General features: G+C 38.2%; 1 protein-coding gene across 1 annotated transcript in view; it reads left to right on the forward strand.

The window, feature by feature from the left end:
* The first annotated feature begins 10,920 nt into the window (after positions 1-10,920).
* The window catches only part of LOC121817702 (uncharacterized), a 53,088-nt gene continuing 46,478 nt past the window's right edge, over positions 10,921-17,530 (forward strand). Inside the window, 1 exon segment of the mRNA XM_042239149.1 lies at positions 10,921-10,984. Coding sequence (XP_042095083.1) covers positions 10,921-10,984 — 64 coding nt within the window.

The following is a 17,530-nucleotide window of genomic DNA, read 5'->3' on the forward strand; positions in this document are numbered from 1 at the left end:
ATCCAACTCTTTGCAACCCCATGGACTGTAGTCCACCAGGCTCCTCTGCCCATGGAATTTTCCCAGCAAGAATACTAGAGTGGGTTGCCATATCCTTCTCCTTAAGTCCATGACTAGACTAAAACTGGAAGAGAAAACATAAGGACCAGATTTTTAAAAATTAATTAGGCTGTGTCTGTGGTCTTAAAATTAGTATCTGTGTTTGTTCTCCCCTTTGAGAGCCAAATTTCTCATTTCCCAGCTGCCTGACATATCACTTATCACTATCAACATTGTAAGTATCAAGTATTTATTGAGCATATCCTCAAAGGCATCACTGTAAATTCCAGGATTCTGATTAAACTTGGTTCTCTAGGTCAAAATATTTTTAAATGAACAAGCAAACCAGCTAAAATTGGATTGGTAAAGCATAGCAAAGCCAATTAATACACACTGGTGAGTATCTTAATAGACTGAGTTCCTGTGGATGAGGTAGAAGGAAGATCATGACTGATCAGGCCTGACTTCCCTAGAAGCACCTGACCTAGAGAATGTTGAAATTTTGGTGGAAAATAAAATGGCAGTGAGAAAAAAGAAGAAAGGTCAATATGAGGAGAAAATATCCAAATACTGAGTATGTCTGGTACAATGGTAGAGCTCTACTCTGCCTTGTGTATTAGATTTGGGCCTTATATTGGGTTGTATGTGCATGTGAAGTCACTCAGTTCTGACCAACTCTTTGTGACCCTATGGACTGTAGCCCGCCAGGCTCCTCTGTCCATGGGATTCTCCAGGCAAGAATACTGGAGTGGGTTGCCATTTCATTCTCCAGGGGTTCAAAGCCACATCTCTTATGTCTCCTGCATGGGCTGGCAGGTTCTTAACCACTAGCACCACTTGAGGAGCCATGGGTTGTGTTTCTTAATAAAGGTTTCCTACATTGGTTGACTCTCAGGTTTGGTGCATAAACAAAATGTTCAGTTCTATCTAGAGATGCGGACTGAGAACGTGTGTCAAGAATACAACACAATGGGGTAGGACTAAGGAAAAAGTTCTTCTACAAATTGAAGCTTGAGTGGCCTATTCTATTCTAGGCTGTTGCCTAGCATATATTAAAGACTCAGTAAATGTCAATTCTTAACATTAGCAGAAGTAGCATTACCTTAATGTTTTTAGCTCACTGATATTGTTGAAAACAAGATGGTTGGAGTGACTTGACATTTAGGACTGTCTACTCAGGCTCAGAATAATTATATCACTTCAAGTAAAGTGGTCCTTGATTGTGATCTCTCTTTCCATTTTTTCACTTATTAGGTTGACTCTTTCTCTGTGACCTTCCAAATCCCCTTTGTACAACAAAGTGACATATGCGAAAAGGCAGGAGGGAAGGGGAACACTTGGCTGCAGGATGAAGTCACCCTCCATTTAGAGAGATGGCAGGCTCCTGACTCCCAATCAAGTCTCTCAAATCTGGGTCATCTGGAAACTGATCGAACTAAATTAGAAAAGTAGAATAAAGGAATGGGATTTAGTTACTGATTCAAAGTTATATGAGCAATATTATAACAACATAACACTTCCACTGACTTCGTGTTTGTTGTGCGTCAGGCACACTCCTGGGCATTTCATGTGTTCTCCTATTTACTCCTCTAAACAGCTCTATAAAGCAAATGTTAATCATATATGAAAAGTAAGGACACACGCTCGGAAGGGATAAACTATTTGATATACAGCTCACAGGCAGCAGAATTAGGATTCAACCTAAGGCTTTAATCTAAGCCCATCCTCCAACCATCATATTCTCCTGCTAACAAAGTTAATCTCTTAGATCAATCATTTGAAATCATGTAGGAAATCCCAGTGAACTGGCTGCTTTTTCCATAAGTGACTAGGATGTGCCAGAGGGGAAATGAACAACTAACGATAGTGCATTATGGCAAATGCTATATGGTTGTTGTGAATGAACCACTGGGAAGAATGAGCAGAAGGAACTTGCTCTGCGAACTTGGGGCATCCTCCAGTTCCTCCAACTTCAGTTTTGTCATCTGTAGATAGAGTGATAATCTCATCTTCAGAACATTGTTGAAAAAATCATATGTAAAGAATGTGAGAACACTTTGCACCTTGTAAACCCTGAAGAAAAATACACAAATCAGCTATTACGATGCAATGATTAAATCCAACTTCTAGCCTGGCAATGACACCTTAAAATTTGGCCTCAGTCTTGCTTTCAAGTCACATTTTTCTTTGCTGTTCGGTTCATTGAGCATTGTGAATCCTTGCTTTTCCACATAAACAGCTATGCTTTTCCATCTTTGCCTTTTTGCTTGTGCAATTTCTCCACAGAGAATGCCATTTCATGCTCAACACAATCTATTAAAATCCTGTCTTTAAAGGTCATGTTCAAACTTCACTGCCTTCATTAAGCCTTCGTGATCACAACAGTCCTGTGTGATGGTTTTCATCTGACTTCCCATGGCTCTCTTACTTTCTATACTCCATACTATTTATAAGATTTTATGTCTTTCCCCCTTACTAGATTCAGCGTTCCTTGAGGGTAGAGATAATAAGCAATATGTCTTTGAAAAAACCATGAAGTCATGAAATATTTCTCGAATAAAAGTCCTGTGTTTTTAAATGATTAATATAATCGAGTTATGGACATTTTGGGAAATACAGAGGGATGAAAGAAAATTACGTTTAACACAATGACTTGTCTCTTGGGCTCCGGACTCTTCCCCGTCTTTTTCATTTGCACTTTTGCATTCTGTACAACTGGATTTATATCTTTCTTTAAAGTCTTTATTGAATTTGTTGCAATATTGTTTCTGGCTTATGTTTTGGGGCTTTGGCCACAAGGTATGTGGGATCTTGGCTCCCTGACTAGGGATCGAACCTACACTCCCTATACTGGAAGGCAAAGTGTTAATCACTGGACTGCCAGGAAGATCCCTGTATTTATATCTTGATCTCCTAAATCTTCAACATTTCATAAACATGTTTCTAGGTGATAAGGGGGTCTCTATAGTAATTTTTAATAGTTTCATAGTATGCTGAACAAACATTCAAACATTGGCAAATTTCGATTTATGCACTGGTGTCACAAGTAGTCCTCCAACAAACATTCTTTTGTGTTCTTTCTGATTCCTCAAACCAGTTTTACTCCACAATTCATGTTCTTTTCAACTACTAATATGGTTTCACCATAACATACTCTTTGAAATACATGAAAGTTTCTAGCTCTCCAGAGATGTTGTTTATTCAGCCTTCTCTGATCCTTCTCCTCAATTAACGTGTAATGAGAAAAGCTGCAACTCCCCCACCTCCAAGCTCTGCCAGAATAGTTGTGGTAAATTGTACCCTCCTTGTGAATGGACTTAGACCACCACCAAGCTCTCACTTCAGACCAGATGGCATTCATATAGTTTGGCAGGAAGTTCTTTACTTGTTCTTACAAGTTTGTCTTAAAAGCAATTCAGATTATTAAAACCAGCTGGGATGTGATGCCATGTCAAATTTATTCATTTCTTTTCCAACATGATTGGCCATGTTAAACCAACTCTAAGTAAAGAAAGAAGTTTAAAGCCAAAGGCCCTTAAGGCTATGTGTCTGATGAGAAAATATAATCCAAGTCTCCCTAGATCATCACTAGGGTGGTCATCTTTGTTTCTAAATCCTTACAATATTTATTATAATATTTACTATCTATATTTTTCACATAGTTTACCTATCACATATTTTATTATATCGATGATATATTATGATGTATTTGTGGCTTGTTTTATCTAATCCCCTTGGTGGACAATGGACAATGCCTGAAATGGTATGTTTCTCCACAATGCTTTTCCCAGTGTGGTGCTCCATGAATGAGTAGTGGTTGACTTTAGAAGTATTAGAATCCCTGGAGTAGTGGAGTTATTTCCACCTCATATTGAAAATGTAAGTTGTACATGGATTTTCTGAGAGACAATCTAACTGTTGCCAGTACGACAAACCCTGCAAATAGCCTTAGTCTGTGTGTGTGCAAGCTAGTTGCCTTTGTCATTTTAACCGTGTCCCCCCTATTTAATGACTGTGAAAGCCAGAATTTGTATGCAGAAACTCTTGTTATTATGAAAATCTTTGCCCCGGTACACAAATGGGATTGTACTGGTGTAATTCTGGCCCCCAGCTCAGAAAACAACACAAATACTGCTTCTTGGGTGATCTCTTCACCAGTGACAAGGCTGAGTATGTAAGAATTCTTGATATCCCTAGAGCATTTTTATGTTTTATGCTGTTGGTGTTTTGTTCATGTATTCCTTCCACTATGGACAAAGCTCTATGATGGTCCCTGCATAGGATATACACATCCTTAAGTAACTACAATGCAAGATATACATGCAATGTTGTTGTTCAATCACTTGGTTGTGTCCAACTCTTTGCAACCCCATGGACTGCAGAATGCCAGTCTTTCCTGTCCTTCACTATCTCCCAGAGTCTGCTCAAATTCATGTCCATTAAGTCGATGATACCATCCAACCATCTCGTCTTCTAAAGATATACACATATGGCAAAGTGGGAATTCCAGAAAAGAGTTGATGTCCAACTAGGAGAACCAGGGAGTCAGGCTGGGTCAGAGGAAGTATACAAAGTCAGTACTAAGTAGAAAATGAATGGATCTTTTTTCAGTTAATGTTTGTAAAGACAATCTCTGAAAATACAATAAATAACAACTAAGCCGGTTTCATATAGAAAACTACTAAATACATAATTGATGAAGAAAATGAAATAGTGTGAGGTCAAAGAATTTTCATGTTTAGATAGAGCAAATTAAGCCACAGCAGGCCAAGACTTCCATATTTTTCAAGGCATTAGAGAGCTATAAAAGCAACTAGGACTAAATGTACTCAAGTTCTAGGGAGCGAAATGTGTTCTGAGGTGAGCTTCTGATGGCCAGTATTTTTTCTCTAGGGACATTTTCAAGCCCTGGCCACATGTTGATCAACCGTAGCCCAGGCAGAGGATCCATCCAATGGGAAAGAGAAACCAGCCAACTTTAGCTGTCACACAGAACTGAAGTGACACAATTAAAAACCCGAGGAGCCCTAAACACAGCCAACTTTGCCTGGAAGGAAATTTCTGGAGTTCTAGTGTTGTACAGGAAGATGGGGAACTAGGTCAAAACTTCTAGAAAGCAGGAAAAAGTTCCCACAATCTCAAGACTTGCCAAATGAAAAGAATTGCTTCAAATGCATGACTGCTCACTCCCTTAGGACATTTGCAAATTTTAAAGTTTTATGAGTTGGAAGGATAGTTACATGGAAAATGGCTAAAGGGAAGAGCTGGATTTTCTCTGGACTTCAAGGTTGAGGACACAAAGAATAGGCTCTCAAGCAAAAGCCTGGGAGAGCCTGCCCTAGGAAGAGGGACCCTAGCCGAGCTATATCCATGACTGAATTGAGATAACCACCTCCTCATTCTATCTGCATAACAGAAAAAGAAGACACATGCTTTAATGGAAGATAAAATTATATCCAGCCACCATAGTACATTATTTAATACACAAAACAGTGCATTTAGTCAAAAATTCCTAGACTTGAGAAAAGTACAGCTCCATATGCTTTATAACCAATAGAATAAAACAGAGAATAGAAATCGACCTGCTGATCCAGATTTTTGAGTTAGCAAGGAAATAACTATAATCAATGTGTTAAATAAAATATAGGAAAAGTGAACAAAATAAGTGAAAGGATGAAGAATTTCACCAGAGTACTAGGATCTATTTTGTTTTTTAACTTATGGTTACAAAAGGGAAAAGATTAGAAAGAAGGATAAATTAGAAGGTTGGAATTAACATATATACACTACATAATCAACAAAGACCTACTGTAGAGCACAGGGCACTCTACTCAATACTTTGTTTTAGTTTTAGAATAACCATTTGATTCTTTTTAAGTTTTTATCTATAGGTATATGTATATCTATTCTTTTTCAGATTCTTTTCCAATGTAGATTATTACAAAGTATTGAGTAGAGTGCCCTGTGCTATACAGTAGGTCTTTGTTGATTATGTAGTGCATATATGTTAATCCTAACCATTTTTCTCTCCACCTGAAACTAACACAACATTGTAAATCAACTATTCCAATGTAAAATAAAAATTTAAAAAGAAAGATTAATAGATAACATTCAAAAGGAAACATAAAGAGAAAAAAGAATAGGAGGAACAAAGAGAAAGAGACTTCTGGTAAGCACTTTCAATGTTTAACATATGTATCACTAAATTCTAGAAAGAAAGAAGAGAGATGACATAAAAGCCATATGTTAAGGTATATTGGCCAAGAATTTTCCAAAACTGTTCAAGAATATCAACCCACAGTTACAAGAAGCTCAGCAAACCCCAAGCAGGATAAACACAAAGCAATACCCATAGTAAAGTTCCTGAAAACCAAAAATATTTTGTCATTGCATGCTTTTCTCTTTTTAAATTGAAGTATAATTTTAATGTTGCATTAGTTTCAGCAAAGTGATTCAGTTATACACATATATATATTATTTTTATATTATTTTCTATTATGGTTTATCACAGAATATTGAATATAGTTCAGATTCTTTTCCCTTATAGGATATTTTAAAATATTGAATATAGTTCCCTGTACTATATAAGTCTTGTTGGTTATCTATTTTATACAAAAAAATCTTAAAAACAGCTAGAGATGAAAGTTATATTGTTTTCAAAGGAGCAACAATGAGATTTTCAACTTAGTTCTCAACAGAAATGATAGAAGCCAAAAGAATTTATAATAACATTTTTCAGCACTGAAAGAAAAGCCAACTCAGATTTCTATATCTGATAAAAAAAAATCCTCTCAAAATTGAAAATAACAGTAGAGAATTTCAGACTAATGAAAACTGAAGAAGTTTATCAGCAGTAGGCCTTTACTAAAAGAAATACCAAAGAGAGATTTTCAGGAAAAAGATGATCACAGTTGGAAACATGGAAAAAACAAACAATGAAGAAGACAGATGATACATATGTGGGTAACTATAAATAAACATCGACCATACGAAAATAATCAGGAATTATTGTGAAATTTAAAATATAGAGATAATTAAAATGTATAACAAGAGTAATTCAAAAGACGGGTGGTGGTGGTTTAGTCACTCAGTCGTGTCTGACTCTTTGTGACCCCATGGACTGTAGCCCGCCAGGCTCCTCTGTCCACGGGGTGGGTTCTCCAGGCAAGAATACTGGAGTGAGTTGCCATTTCCTTTCCCAGGGGATCTTCCCAACCCAGGGATGGAGCAGAGTTTAATGTTTTAAGTTTCTAGCAGTATTAGAGAAAAGATAAAAAATAATTTTAGTAAGTCATGTCAAGTTGTGATCTCTAGGTTAACCATTAAACTACTACTGCTAATAATAATAACAGGCTTAGCGGGTGGCTTAGCAGGTTAAGCAGGTGGTTTAACAGGCAGTGATAAAGAAAGTAAAAGTGTTAGTCACTCAGTCATGTCTCTTTGTGACCCCATGGACTGTAATCCACCAGGCTCCCCTGTCCGTGGAATTCTCCAGGCAAGAGTACTGGAGTGAGTTGCCATTTCCTTCTCCAGGGGATCTTCACGACGCTGGGATCAAACCCAGGTCTCCCCCATTGCAGGCAGATCCTTTACTGACTGAGCCAGGGAAGACAGGTGATAAAGAACCCTCCTGCCAATGCAGGAGACTCAAGATTCAGTCCCTGGATCAGGATGATCCCCTGGAGGAGAGCACAGCAACCCACTCAGGCATTCTTATCTGGAGAATCCCATGGACAGAGAAGCCTGGCAGGCTACTGTCCATAGGATCGCAAACAGTCAGACACAACTGGAGAGTCTTAGCATGCACTGATAATAAATGTAGTAAGGCAGAAACAAACATAACAGTGTAAAGCAATTATGCTTCAACTAAAAATAAAGAAATTTTAAAAAATAAATGTAAAATTAAAAAATAAATAGGAGGAAAGTAGAATAATGAAAATAATTCTATAAAAAGCGAGAAAGACAAAAAATGTAAAACAGACCAAATTAAAAGCAAATAAGATGAGAGATATAAAACTAAATATATTAGTAAGCTCAGTGAAGATAAATGGGGCTTCTCAGGTGGCACAGAGATAAAGAATCCATCTGCCAATACAGGAGACACAGGAGATGTGGGTTCAATCCCTTGGGTTGGGAAGATCCCCTGGAGGAGGGCATGGCAACCCACTCCAGTATTCTTGCCTGAAAAGTTCCATGGACAGAGGAGCCTGGTGGGCTGCAGTCCATGGAGTCACAAAGAGTCAAACATGCCTGAGCACGCACACACCTAAAAGTAAATGGACTAAATATTCCAAATGAAAGAGTAAGATTGTCAGACTGGTTTAAAAATAGCTCCTAATATGATCCTGCTGCTGCTACTGCTAAGTCACTTCAATCGTGTGACCCCATAGACGGCAGCCCACCAAGCTCCCCCATCCCTGGGATTCTCCAGGCAAGAACACTGCAGTGGGTTGCCATTTCCTTCTCCAATGCATGAAAGTGAAAAGTGAAAGTGAAGTCGCTCAGTTGTGTCCGACTCCTAGTGACCCCATGGACTGCAGCCCACCAGGCTCCTCCGTCCATGGGATTTCCCAGGCAAGAGTACTGGAGTGGGGTGCCATTGCCTTCTCCAATATGATCCTAACAGGAGACAAAATTTAAATACAAGGATATACCAAAAGAAAGCTGATGTAGCTACCATAGCAGTAAGTATGGTAAAAATTTAAAAATATATATATAAACAAAGTTTATGAAAATGAGTATGACTTCTTCCTACATTAAAAGCCTAGCATTTCTAGGTTGATAATACTTTTGCATACTAGGTGCTGTTTTACATATTATAAATCAGTTGTAGATAATCAATATATTAAGAAATTTAAGATATTATTGGACATGAAATGAAAAAGAAAAAACAAAGAGAAAAAGCAGATAAATAGGCAAATGGACATGATTGATAGATTAAAAGATTGATAGGTAGATGATATATAGATAGCAAATAGATAAGAGACAAATCTTTTTGCATATTTGTTACACACTCTCCCAGGATTAATATCTTTGGCTTGAATTTCTACCATACTTCTTAGATTTATAGGCCCTTTCTCACAGTATTGATTCTTTAAACATGGTTCATAATCTCCAGGCAGGCTGCCCTTCACAGCCCCCAATCTCCACCCCCACACAAACAAACACACAACTCTCTCAATATTTTCAGAAGAAAAGAGATAATATGGTTCCAAAAGCCCTGAAACCACTGAGGGGTAGGGAGTACAGTCAAACTAGAAGCAGGATGATGTATTCTAAGAATGAAAAAAAAAAAGATGCTTTCTCTGCTGAAGGAAGATATATAAAAGTAGTATTGTTATCCCAAAGTGAAAAAAAAAAAACGTCCTGTTTGGGGATAAAAAGTGAAGGAATTTGTCTGGTGTATATCACTATGGATGTCAATTAAGTCTCAGATTCAGGTTTGACTGTTTAAAATGCTAGCAAACACAGACCAAGTGGATTTTAAGACATGAGTAGTTAATGGACGAAGCAGAGTATTAATAAATTCCAAAGGGCTTGTTCCATCAAGAAAGACTCAGCTAATCTGCTGAAGCCTAACTCACAGGACCTCCTAAGACACATTCTGTTCGTGTTTGTGTTCCACACCAATTACAGATTTCTGAAGGGCCATCAGAGCAAAACTATGCCCTTAATATGTAAGCCGACACTGCTGTGACTAAGATCGCAATTGGACTGGGACAAATCTCTGCGATCTTGATATATGAAAATCCAGATAGATGGTTTCCATAGAAATGAATAAAAACATTTCCAAATTACTTACTCAAGATTAATCCACTGCAGCTCTGCAAAGCAAATACATTTGATGAGGCTCAGTAAAGCAGCCAATGAAAAATAAACTACAATTGCCCAATAAGGTAGTTCCCTTCACTGACCAAAAAAAAAAAAAAACCCACGCACAGTTAAAATGTGCTTTTAGGCAAATTTTATCTTTTAATTTCAGGTGCACAAATCCATCAAATTAATAACTAGAAACACCTTAAAGATTACTGAATAGGGTTTTAAATGGATGGAAAGAGTAAAGACTGTAGCCACCAATCTTCCTATCCAAACTTGGATTCTATTCTTTCCTAGCTGGGTTAATTTGGGCAAGTTACAATCTTCTCTCTCAGCTTTAGTTTCATTATCTGCAAAATGGGAGTGATGATATTTTTCTCTTGAGTAGAATGAAAAATTTTACACATTTCAGGTGAAGACAGCATAATGCAGAAGGGTTGTACTCAAGACCGTTATTAGTAAGAGAAGGAGAAATTCAGGAGCCGCATAACTCGCTTCAGTGTCCCAAGTCAACCATCCTCTAGCATTACTCCATTTTCTTTACGGTTGGTATGATTTACATTTATACAAGTAAACTGAGCTGGAAGCCTGGGGAATTATCCAGACTAAATGATTGGTCTTCAAGTGCTCCATTGACACAAGTCTACTCTCTTACCTCCTCCCAATATGTTTTGATTTCAGATATCTGGTATGAAATCCAATACTCTAAAAATTGAACTCATGGCATATGTAGCAGGATATGAGATACAATTTTTCCTATTGTCTCAGGTTAGAACTTTGGCTAAGTCCTAAAAACTGAAGACAGTGGGTATTCAGTACCAATATGTGTTAGTTCAGGTTCTCTGAGAAGCAAACACCATGATAGGTATAGACGTGAAAAAACATGAATTGAGGAAGAGGCCTGTTTGGGAGATGGGGGAGGCAGTAGCGGAGACAGGAAGAACTTTGAGAATACAGTTCAGGGGGACTTCCATGGTGGTCAGTGGCTAAGATTCCAAGCTTCCAATGCAAGAGGTAGGGGTTCGATCCCTGGTCAGGGAATGAAGATCACACGTGCCACGCAGCATGGCAAAGAAAAAAAAAAATGCAAATCAGGTTCTGACCATAGTGAAGAAGGAAGGGAAGAAAGGTGAGTTGGACATGGAGAATCTTAGCCCCCAGTTAGCCTCTAAAGTTTGAAGGAGGTCAGTCAGAAGTTCTAAAGGCAACATCACTCATCAGAAAAGTCCCCTGCTTGAAGGGAGCAGGCCTGTATTAGTACGCCTGACCCACTCAGTCATTGGCTGGCAGCAATCCATGAGGACGGTGGCTTTGACACAGTGACCAACTTAGAGCTCAGCCACTGGGGCTGTCAGTCAAGCGAGCTCCCTGCAGCAGGAAAGCTGAGCAGTGGCTGTGCATGTCTTCTTATGTGAGGGTCATATTCCCAGAGGACTAGCTGAAGAGGCAAAAAGGTCCAGTAACTTATAACCTTCCAACACTTCTGAAGCAAAGACTATAAATTTATTAGAGATTTTCAAAGGGAACTTGTAGAATTCAAGAGTGCTGGGCCATTTTACTACTCTCCAGACACTCATGGAAATCGAAGCTATTTGATTGAGTAGAAGCTAAGATCTCTGCTAACTACCCAAAGATACCTTCCTGCTGTAGAACAGAGCCTGCTCTGTCCTGCTTCCAAAGCACAATCCAGAGCACCCTTGGGAGAATCTAATATGTGTTCCCATTGAATTAGGGATCAGGGAGCAGATAGTGCCTTCCTTTATGCTGGCAGAGCCGGAGGTGGGATTCCGGTTGGAGAACCACTGGCATATACATTTTGGACATTCCCTCTTCACATCAGATTCATTATTTGAGATCCAGTTTCTGCAGCCTTTGTTGCTGTTTAGTCGCTAAGTCGTGTCGAACTCTTTGTGACCCCATGGACTGCAGCCCACCAAGCTCCTGTGTCCATGGGATTTCCCAAGTAAGAATACTAAAGTGAGTAGCCCTTTCCTTCTCCAGGGGATCTTCCTGACCCAGGGATTGAATCTGAGTCTCGTTCATTGCAGGAGCCATCTTCACTGCTGAGCCATCAGCCAAGCCCTTAGAAAGAGCAAAGGCTACAACTGTACTGTTCATTGCCTTGTTATTTGTCTGTGACTTGAAGCAGATTATTCTACTCTTCAGAGCCTCCATTTACCCATCTATGAATGAGAATAGTAATTTCTACCCCAAAAGTTTGTTGTCAGAGTTAAATGAGATCATGTACCAGCTTGAGAAACCTCTACCAACAGTAACTATATTTCCAAATAATGAAATAAAGTGAATGCTCTGTAATCCTGTCCTAGTATGCATTTTGAGGAAACACAGATTTTGTAATGTTAAAAAAGCACTTTTACAGTAGATCCCTACTGGTTATCCATTCTAAATATAGCAATGTGTACATGTCTATCCCAGACTCCCTAACTGTTCCCCTTACCCTGCTTCCCAATGATAATGCTGGATTTGCTAAGTCTGTGAGTCTGTTTCTATTTTGCAAATAAACTCATTTCTACCATTTTTTTTTTTTTAGATTCCACAAATAAGCACTGGGAACTCTGCTCAATATTATGTAACAACCTAAGTGGGGAAAGAATTTGAAAACGAGTAGACATGTATACATGTATAGCTGAATCACTTTGTTGTACAGCTGAAACCAACACATCATTGTGAATCAGCTATACTCCAATATAAAATAAAAAGTTTGTTTTTAAAAAGTGCAAGTTGCTCAGTCATGACTGACTATTTGCAACCCCATGGACTATGCAGTCCACGGAACTGTCCAGGCCAGGAGTGAGTAGCCTTTCCCTTTGCCAAGGGAATCTTCCCAACCCAGGAATCAAACCCAGGTCTCCTGCATTGCAGGCAGATTCTTTACCAGCTGAGCCACAAGGGAAGCCCATAAAAGCCACTTGAAGCTTATAAGGAATTCATTGAAGACCTGGAAACTTAGTGGGACCAAGGACAGCTAGTGAACTTTTCTCAGTACTCTTGTACTTTAAAGACAATACTTTCATAAGTGCACAACGTTTCATTGTTTAATGGCTCTTCATTACTCTACAGTTTGCTTCAAGTTAATACATGGGACAGAATGAAGAACTATCCCAGTTTGACTAGGATCTTTACAGTTTTACCACTCAAAGTGTCGTATCTCAGAAACCCCTCAGTCCCAAGCAAACCTACATGAGTTGGCTACATAGGAACTTCCTAGTACATTTGCCTAGAATATTTTAGGCAATCAGTTAATGTTAACTATTGTAATTTTCTTTTATTGAAATTTTAATTCATTCTCTGTCAGCAAGACTGTACTGAACTTTCAAGTACAAAGGTGAATAAGACTCAGGGTCTCCCTTGTAGAGCGCAGAGATTAGCAGAAAAAGTGCACAAGTGAGACTCACTGAATTCACTTCCAAAGTTGGCTTTTGGTGCAATGTACTCTGTATTTCCATAGAATCTTTAAAGAGTAAATGTAATATATATACTTTCTAAAAACTGCTGTATTAGGCAGAACTCTCCAGAGAAACACATCCAAGAGGAGAAATATATATATATATATATATATATATATATATATATATGAGAAGAGTTTGGAGAAGGCAGTGGCACCCCACTCCAGTACTCTTGCCTGGAAAATCCCATGGATGGAGGAGCCTGGTAGGCTGCAGTCCATGCTAAGTGTCGGACACGACTGAGCGACTTCCCTTTCACTTTTCACTTTCATGCATTGGAGAAGGAAATGGCAACCCACTGCAGTGTTCTTGCCTGGAGAATCCCAGGGACGGGGGAGCCTAGTGGGCTGCCGTCTATGGGGTCACACAGAGTCGGACACGACTGAAGTGACTTAGCAGCAGCAGAAGAGTTATTACAGGAGGTGGCTCGTACAATTATGGAGGTCAAGAAGACTCCAGTTACCTGACCACTAATCTACATGTTGTGAGAAGGTATCTTGTAGATGTGATTAAATTCTATAGTCAGATTATTTTAGGTAAGAAATATTATTCTAGTTATGGGACTGGACTTGATTCAGTCAGTTGAAATACCATAAGAAAAGGAGAGGGACTTCCCTGGCATCCAGTGGTTAAGACTTCCAATGCAGGGAGGTGCAGGTCCAATCTCTGGTCAGGGGGCTAAGATCCCACAAGCCTTGTGGCCAACAACCCAGAAACATAAAACAGAAGAACTGTTGTAACAAATTCAGTAAAGACTTTAAAAATTATCCACATCAAAAAAAGGAAAATACTTTTTAAAAAAAGGAGGAAGAAGAGAAATAAGAAATTCCATCTGTGGATTTCCTCTTCAGCTAGTGCTGGACAGTTCCAGCCTGCCCTTCTTGATCACCTGTGTACGGATTTCACTTGCCTGGCAACTGCCACTGTTTCAAAAATAGCCCTTCATTATATATTTTCCCCTTAGAATAAAAAGCATTGACACTCAAGCCTTGAAGTTTTGCCCTTTGAAGGTATATTTCAAGGGGCAAAACTTCAAGGGGTAAAACAACCCAATTAGGCAGTAAGCACAAATTTAAATATGGCAATAACCACCTTTAAACATGGCAATAACATTGCATATTACAAATTGTTATTTTTGTCAGCATAAAAGGTAGGGTTCCACCAAACTACAGAAGTAGAAATATAGATACATCCTTAAAATTTTTATTGATATTTTTGTTTACTATTGTCTCAGCAGAAGTTTATACAAATTGAAATTAATAAAAAAACTACATAAGAATCATTATGCATTTGCAAAGGCTGTAAAATTTATCCTTGTTATCAACAGAATACAAGTTATATGAAAATCTTGATAACAGCAATGTAACTAGTGATTTTACTGAAATGAATATACAAAAAATAAGTTTTATGAAATAAATATATACTAATATATAAATATGTACGCTTTTATCTTTACTTTTGTAAACCTCATTAGCCTATCAATAAAATGCACATACATGCAAAATTGGAGAAGGAAATGGCAACCCTTTCCAGTACTCTTGCCTGGAGAATCCCTGGACTGAGGAGTTGGATGGGCTATGGTCCATAGGGTCTCAGAGTCAGATACGACAGAAGCAACTTCATACACACGCACGTAAATCCAAAATAATAATTAAATTCATCCACCTTAGATACTTTGCTGACTTTCAGTCATGTACAAACCACATTTTTATGCATTTTTTATCACTATAGAGCTATTTTATTAAGGTAAGAGTTTGGACATATCTTTAAGAGTTTGCTAGTTTCTTTAATAGCTTTTTTATAATTGAACTTAAGACACTTCATGTCCCACATATGTCAAGAACAGGCCTGAACTGAGACTTTTCAATATAATTTTGGTTTCTCCACCCTCATTATACTACCACAATAAACACTCAAGACTCTCATATAGAAGAGCCTCTAGATTTTTCTGTATTTCCAAGAGAGCTTAAAAAGCCAGAGGAGCTGAAAGAACACCATTTGAAAAGGTCCTAGGAAAGATACAGAATGACTTGCAAGGACCTGATGACCAGACATCATTGCAAGACTGTCAGCTTTAGGGCAAACAGCAATAGCCATATATATGCCATGGTCCTAAAGAATGAATTCCCTCCCAGGAGTTGAGGGTGAGAAACAACCAATCATACTTCATGTGATCATATCAACTGAGACTAAAAAGGGATTTGACAAAAGTTAATACTCATTAATAATAAAAACTCTCAGAAAAATAGAAATAGTAACACTTCAGTTTAAGAAGGAACAGCTACCCAAAAAAAAAAAAAAAAAAAAAAACCGCTCACCAACAACCTACCATTAACATTGTACTTAATGATGAAAAACTGAATGCTTCTCTCCTAAGGCAAGAACAATGCAAGGATATCAGCTCTCACCATTCTCATTATAGTGCTAAAAATGGTAACTAGTGCAGTAAAGCAAGTAAGGAGGGAAAAAGACAAAGATAGGAATAAGAAATAGATTTGTCCTTGCTTGTACCAAACATGATTGTCTATGTATAAAATTCCAAAAATCTACCCCCAAAATTTTTGGAACATATAAGTATATTTTGCAAGATAACAGGAAAAGATAAACATACAAAAAAACAACTCTTTTTCTATATATACCTTCACTAATGGTAAAGAACACACCTGCCAACGCAGGCGACTCAAGAGACGCAAGTTCGATTCCAGGGTCAGGAAGATCTCCTGCAGGAGGAAATGACAACCCACTCTAGCATTCTTGCCTGGGAAATCCCATGGACAGAGGAGCCTGGTGGGCTACAGTCTATGGGGTTGTAAAGAGTCAGACAGGACTGAGCACACACTACCCCACTATACCATCAGTGAGCACATGGACACAGAAAAAAAACACATAATACTTTTCAGTCACTCAAAAGAGATAAAATACTAGGTATTAAATATAACGAAACATACCTGAAAACTACAAAACACTGACAAAAGATGTCGAAGTTCTAAATACATAGCAAGCTGTAGCGTGTTTATGGACCAGAAGGAAAAAAAAAAAAGCCTGCCGGGCTAGAGTCCACAGGGTCACAGTGAGCCAGACACGATTGAGCCACCGATCATGCACAGAATGAAAGGTAGAAAGATTAGGACAAGTTGCCCCAGTCAATTAAAGTTAAAAAGAAAAAAGACACAACGTGCCTTAAAGAGTTTATTGTAATTTAAAATATACAAATGCACATTTATTTGCTAATCTGCTGCTATAAAGCCATAGGCTCTTCTTTGAGAATCAAATATCAATAGAGCTGGGTGTGTCTACACACACCCATGTCGTGCTGTCTACCATTCCAGCGTGGTTCTTTGAAGGGAAAAAAAGCTTATAGAAATTTTTTGTTGCTGTTTTTCTTCTTTTTCAAGCAATTTACAGTTATCTCTGACACAAGTCTAATGCAACTTTTTAAAGCAAGTCTCTAGTTCTCTCCAAAGGAATCATAAAAATGAAATGACTGAACTAACAATCTTTCCTCAGGGATAACTCTTAATACGTGGTACAGATCTTTTAGTGAAGATCTAAACTCAATGTATTTCTAAACTGAGGTGAATTTTTGGATATGCTGATTTGTATTTTTTTCCTATAAAATGTATTTTACTCTCCTAATAAAAAATAAGTCCTGAATGTTCCTATAAAAAAAAATAAAGTGGATAAGTTCATGTTCATAATAAAAAATGTAAGTTATCCATGTGCTCATAATCACCTTGGTCTCCTTTCTAACATCACACACACAAAAAATGGAAATTTCTGTCCGAAGTAAATTTTTTTCCACCTCATTTTCCCTTTGCACTCAATGTGTATGTGTGTTAGTCACTCAGCTGTGTCCAGCTCTTGGCAACCCACGGACTGTAGCCCACCAGGCTCCTCTGTCCATGGGATTCTCCAGGCAAGAATACTGGAACGGGTTGCTACTCCCTTCTCCAGGGGATCTTCCTGACCCAGGGATCAAACCCAGGTCTCCTGTACTGTGGGCATATTCTTTACCATCTGAGCTACCTGGGAAGCCTTACCTTTCTCCAACTGCAGCTGTGCTGAGGAAATATAAATTTTCACCATCAGTGAAAGTAAAATATAACTAGAATAGGAAATACACTACCTAGCATTTACAAATAAGTACACTTTTATAATACATTCTAAACCCCAATAGCATATTCAAAAGCAGAGACATTACTTTGCTG

This window comes from Ovis aries, chromosome 23 (assembly GCF_016772045.2).
Source record: "Ovis aries strain OAR_USU_Benz2616 breed Rambouillet chromosome 23, ARS-UI_Ramb_v3.0, whole genome shotgun sequence".
In the NCBI taxonomy this organism is placed as follows: Eukaryota; Metazoa; Chordata; class Mammalia; order Artiodactyla; family Bovidae; genus Ovis; species Ovis aries.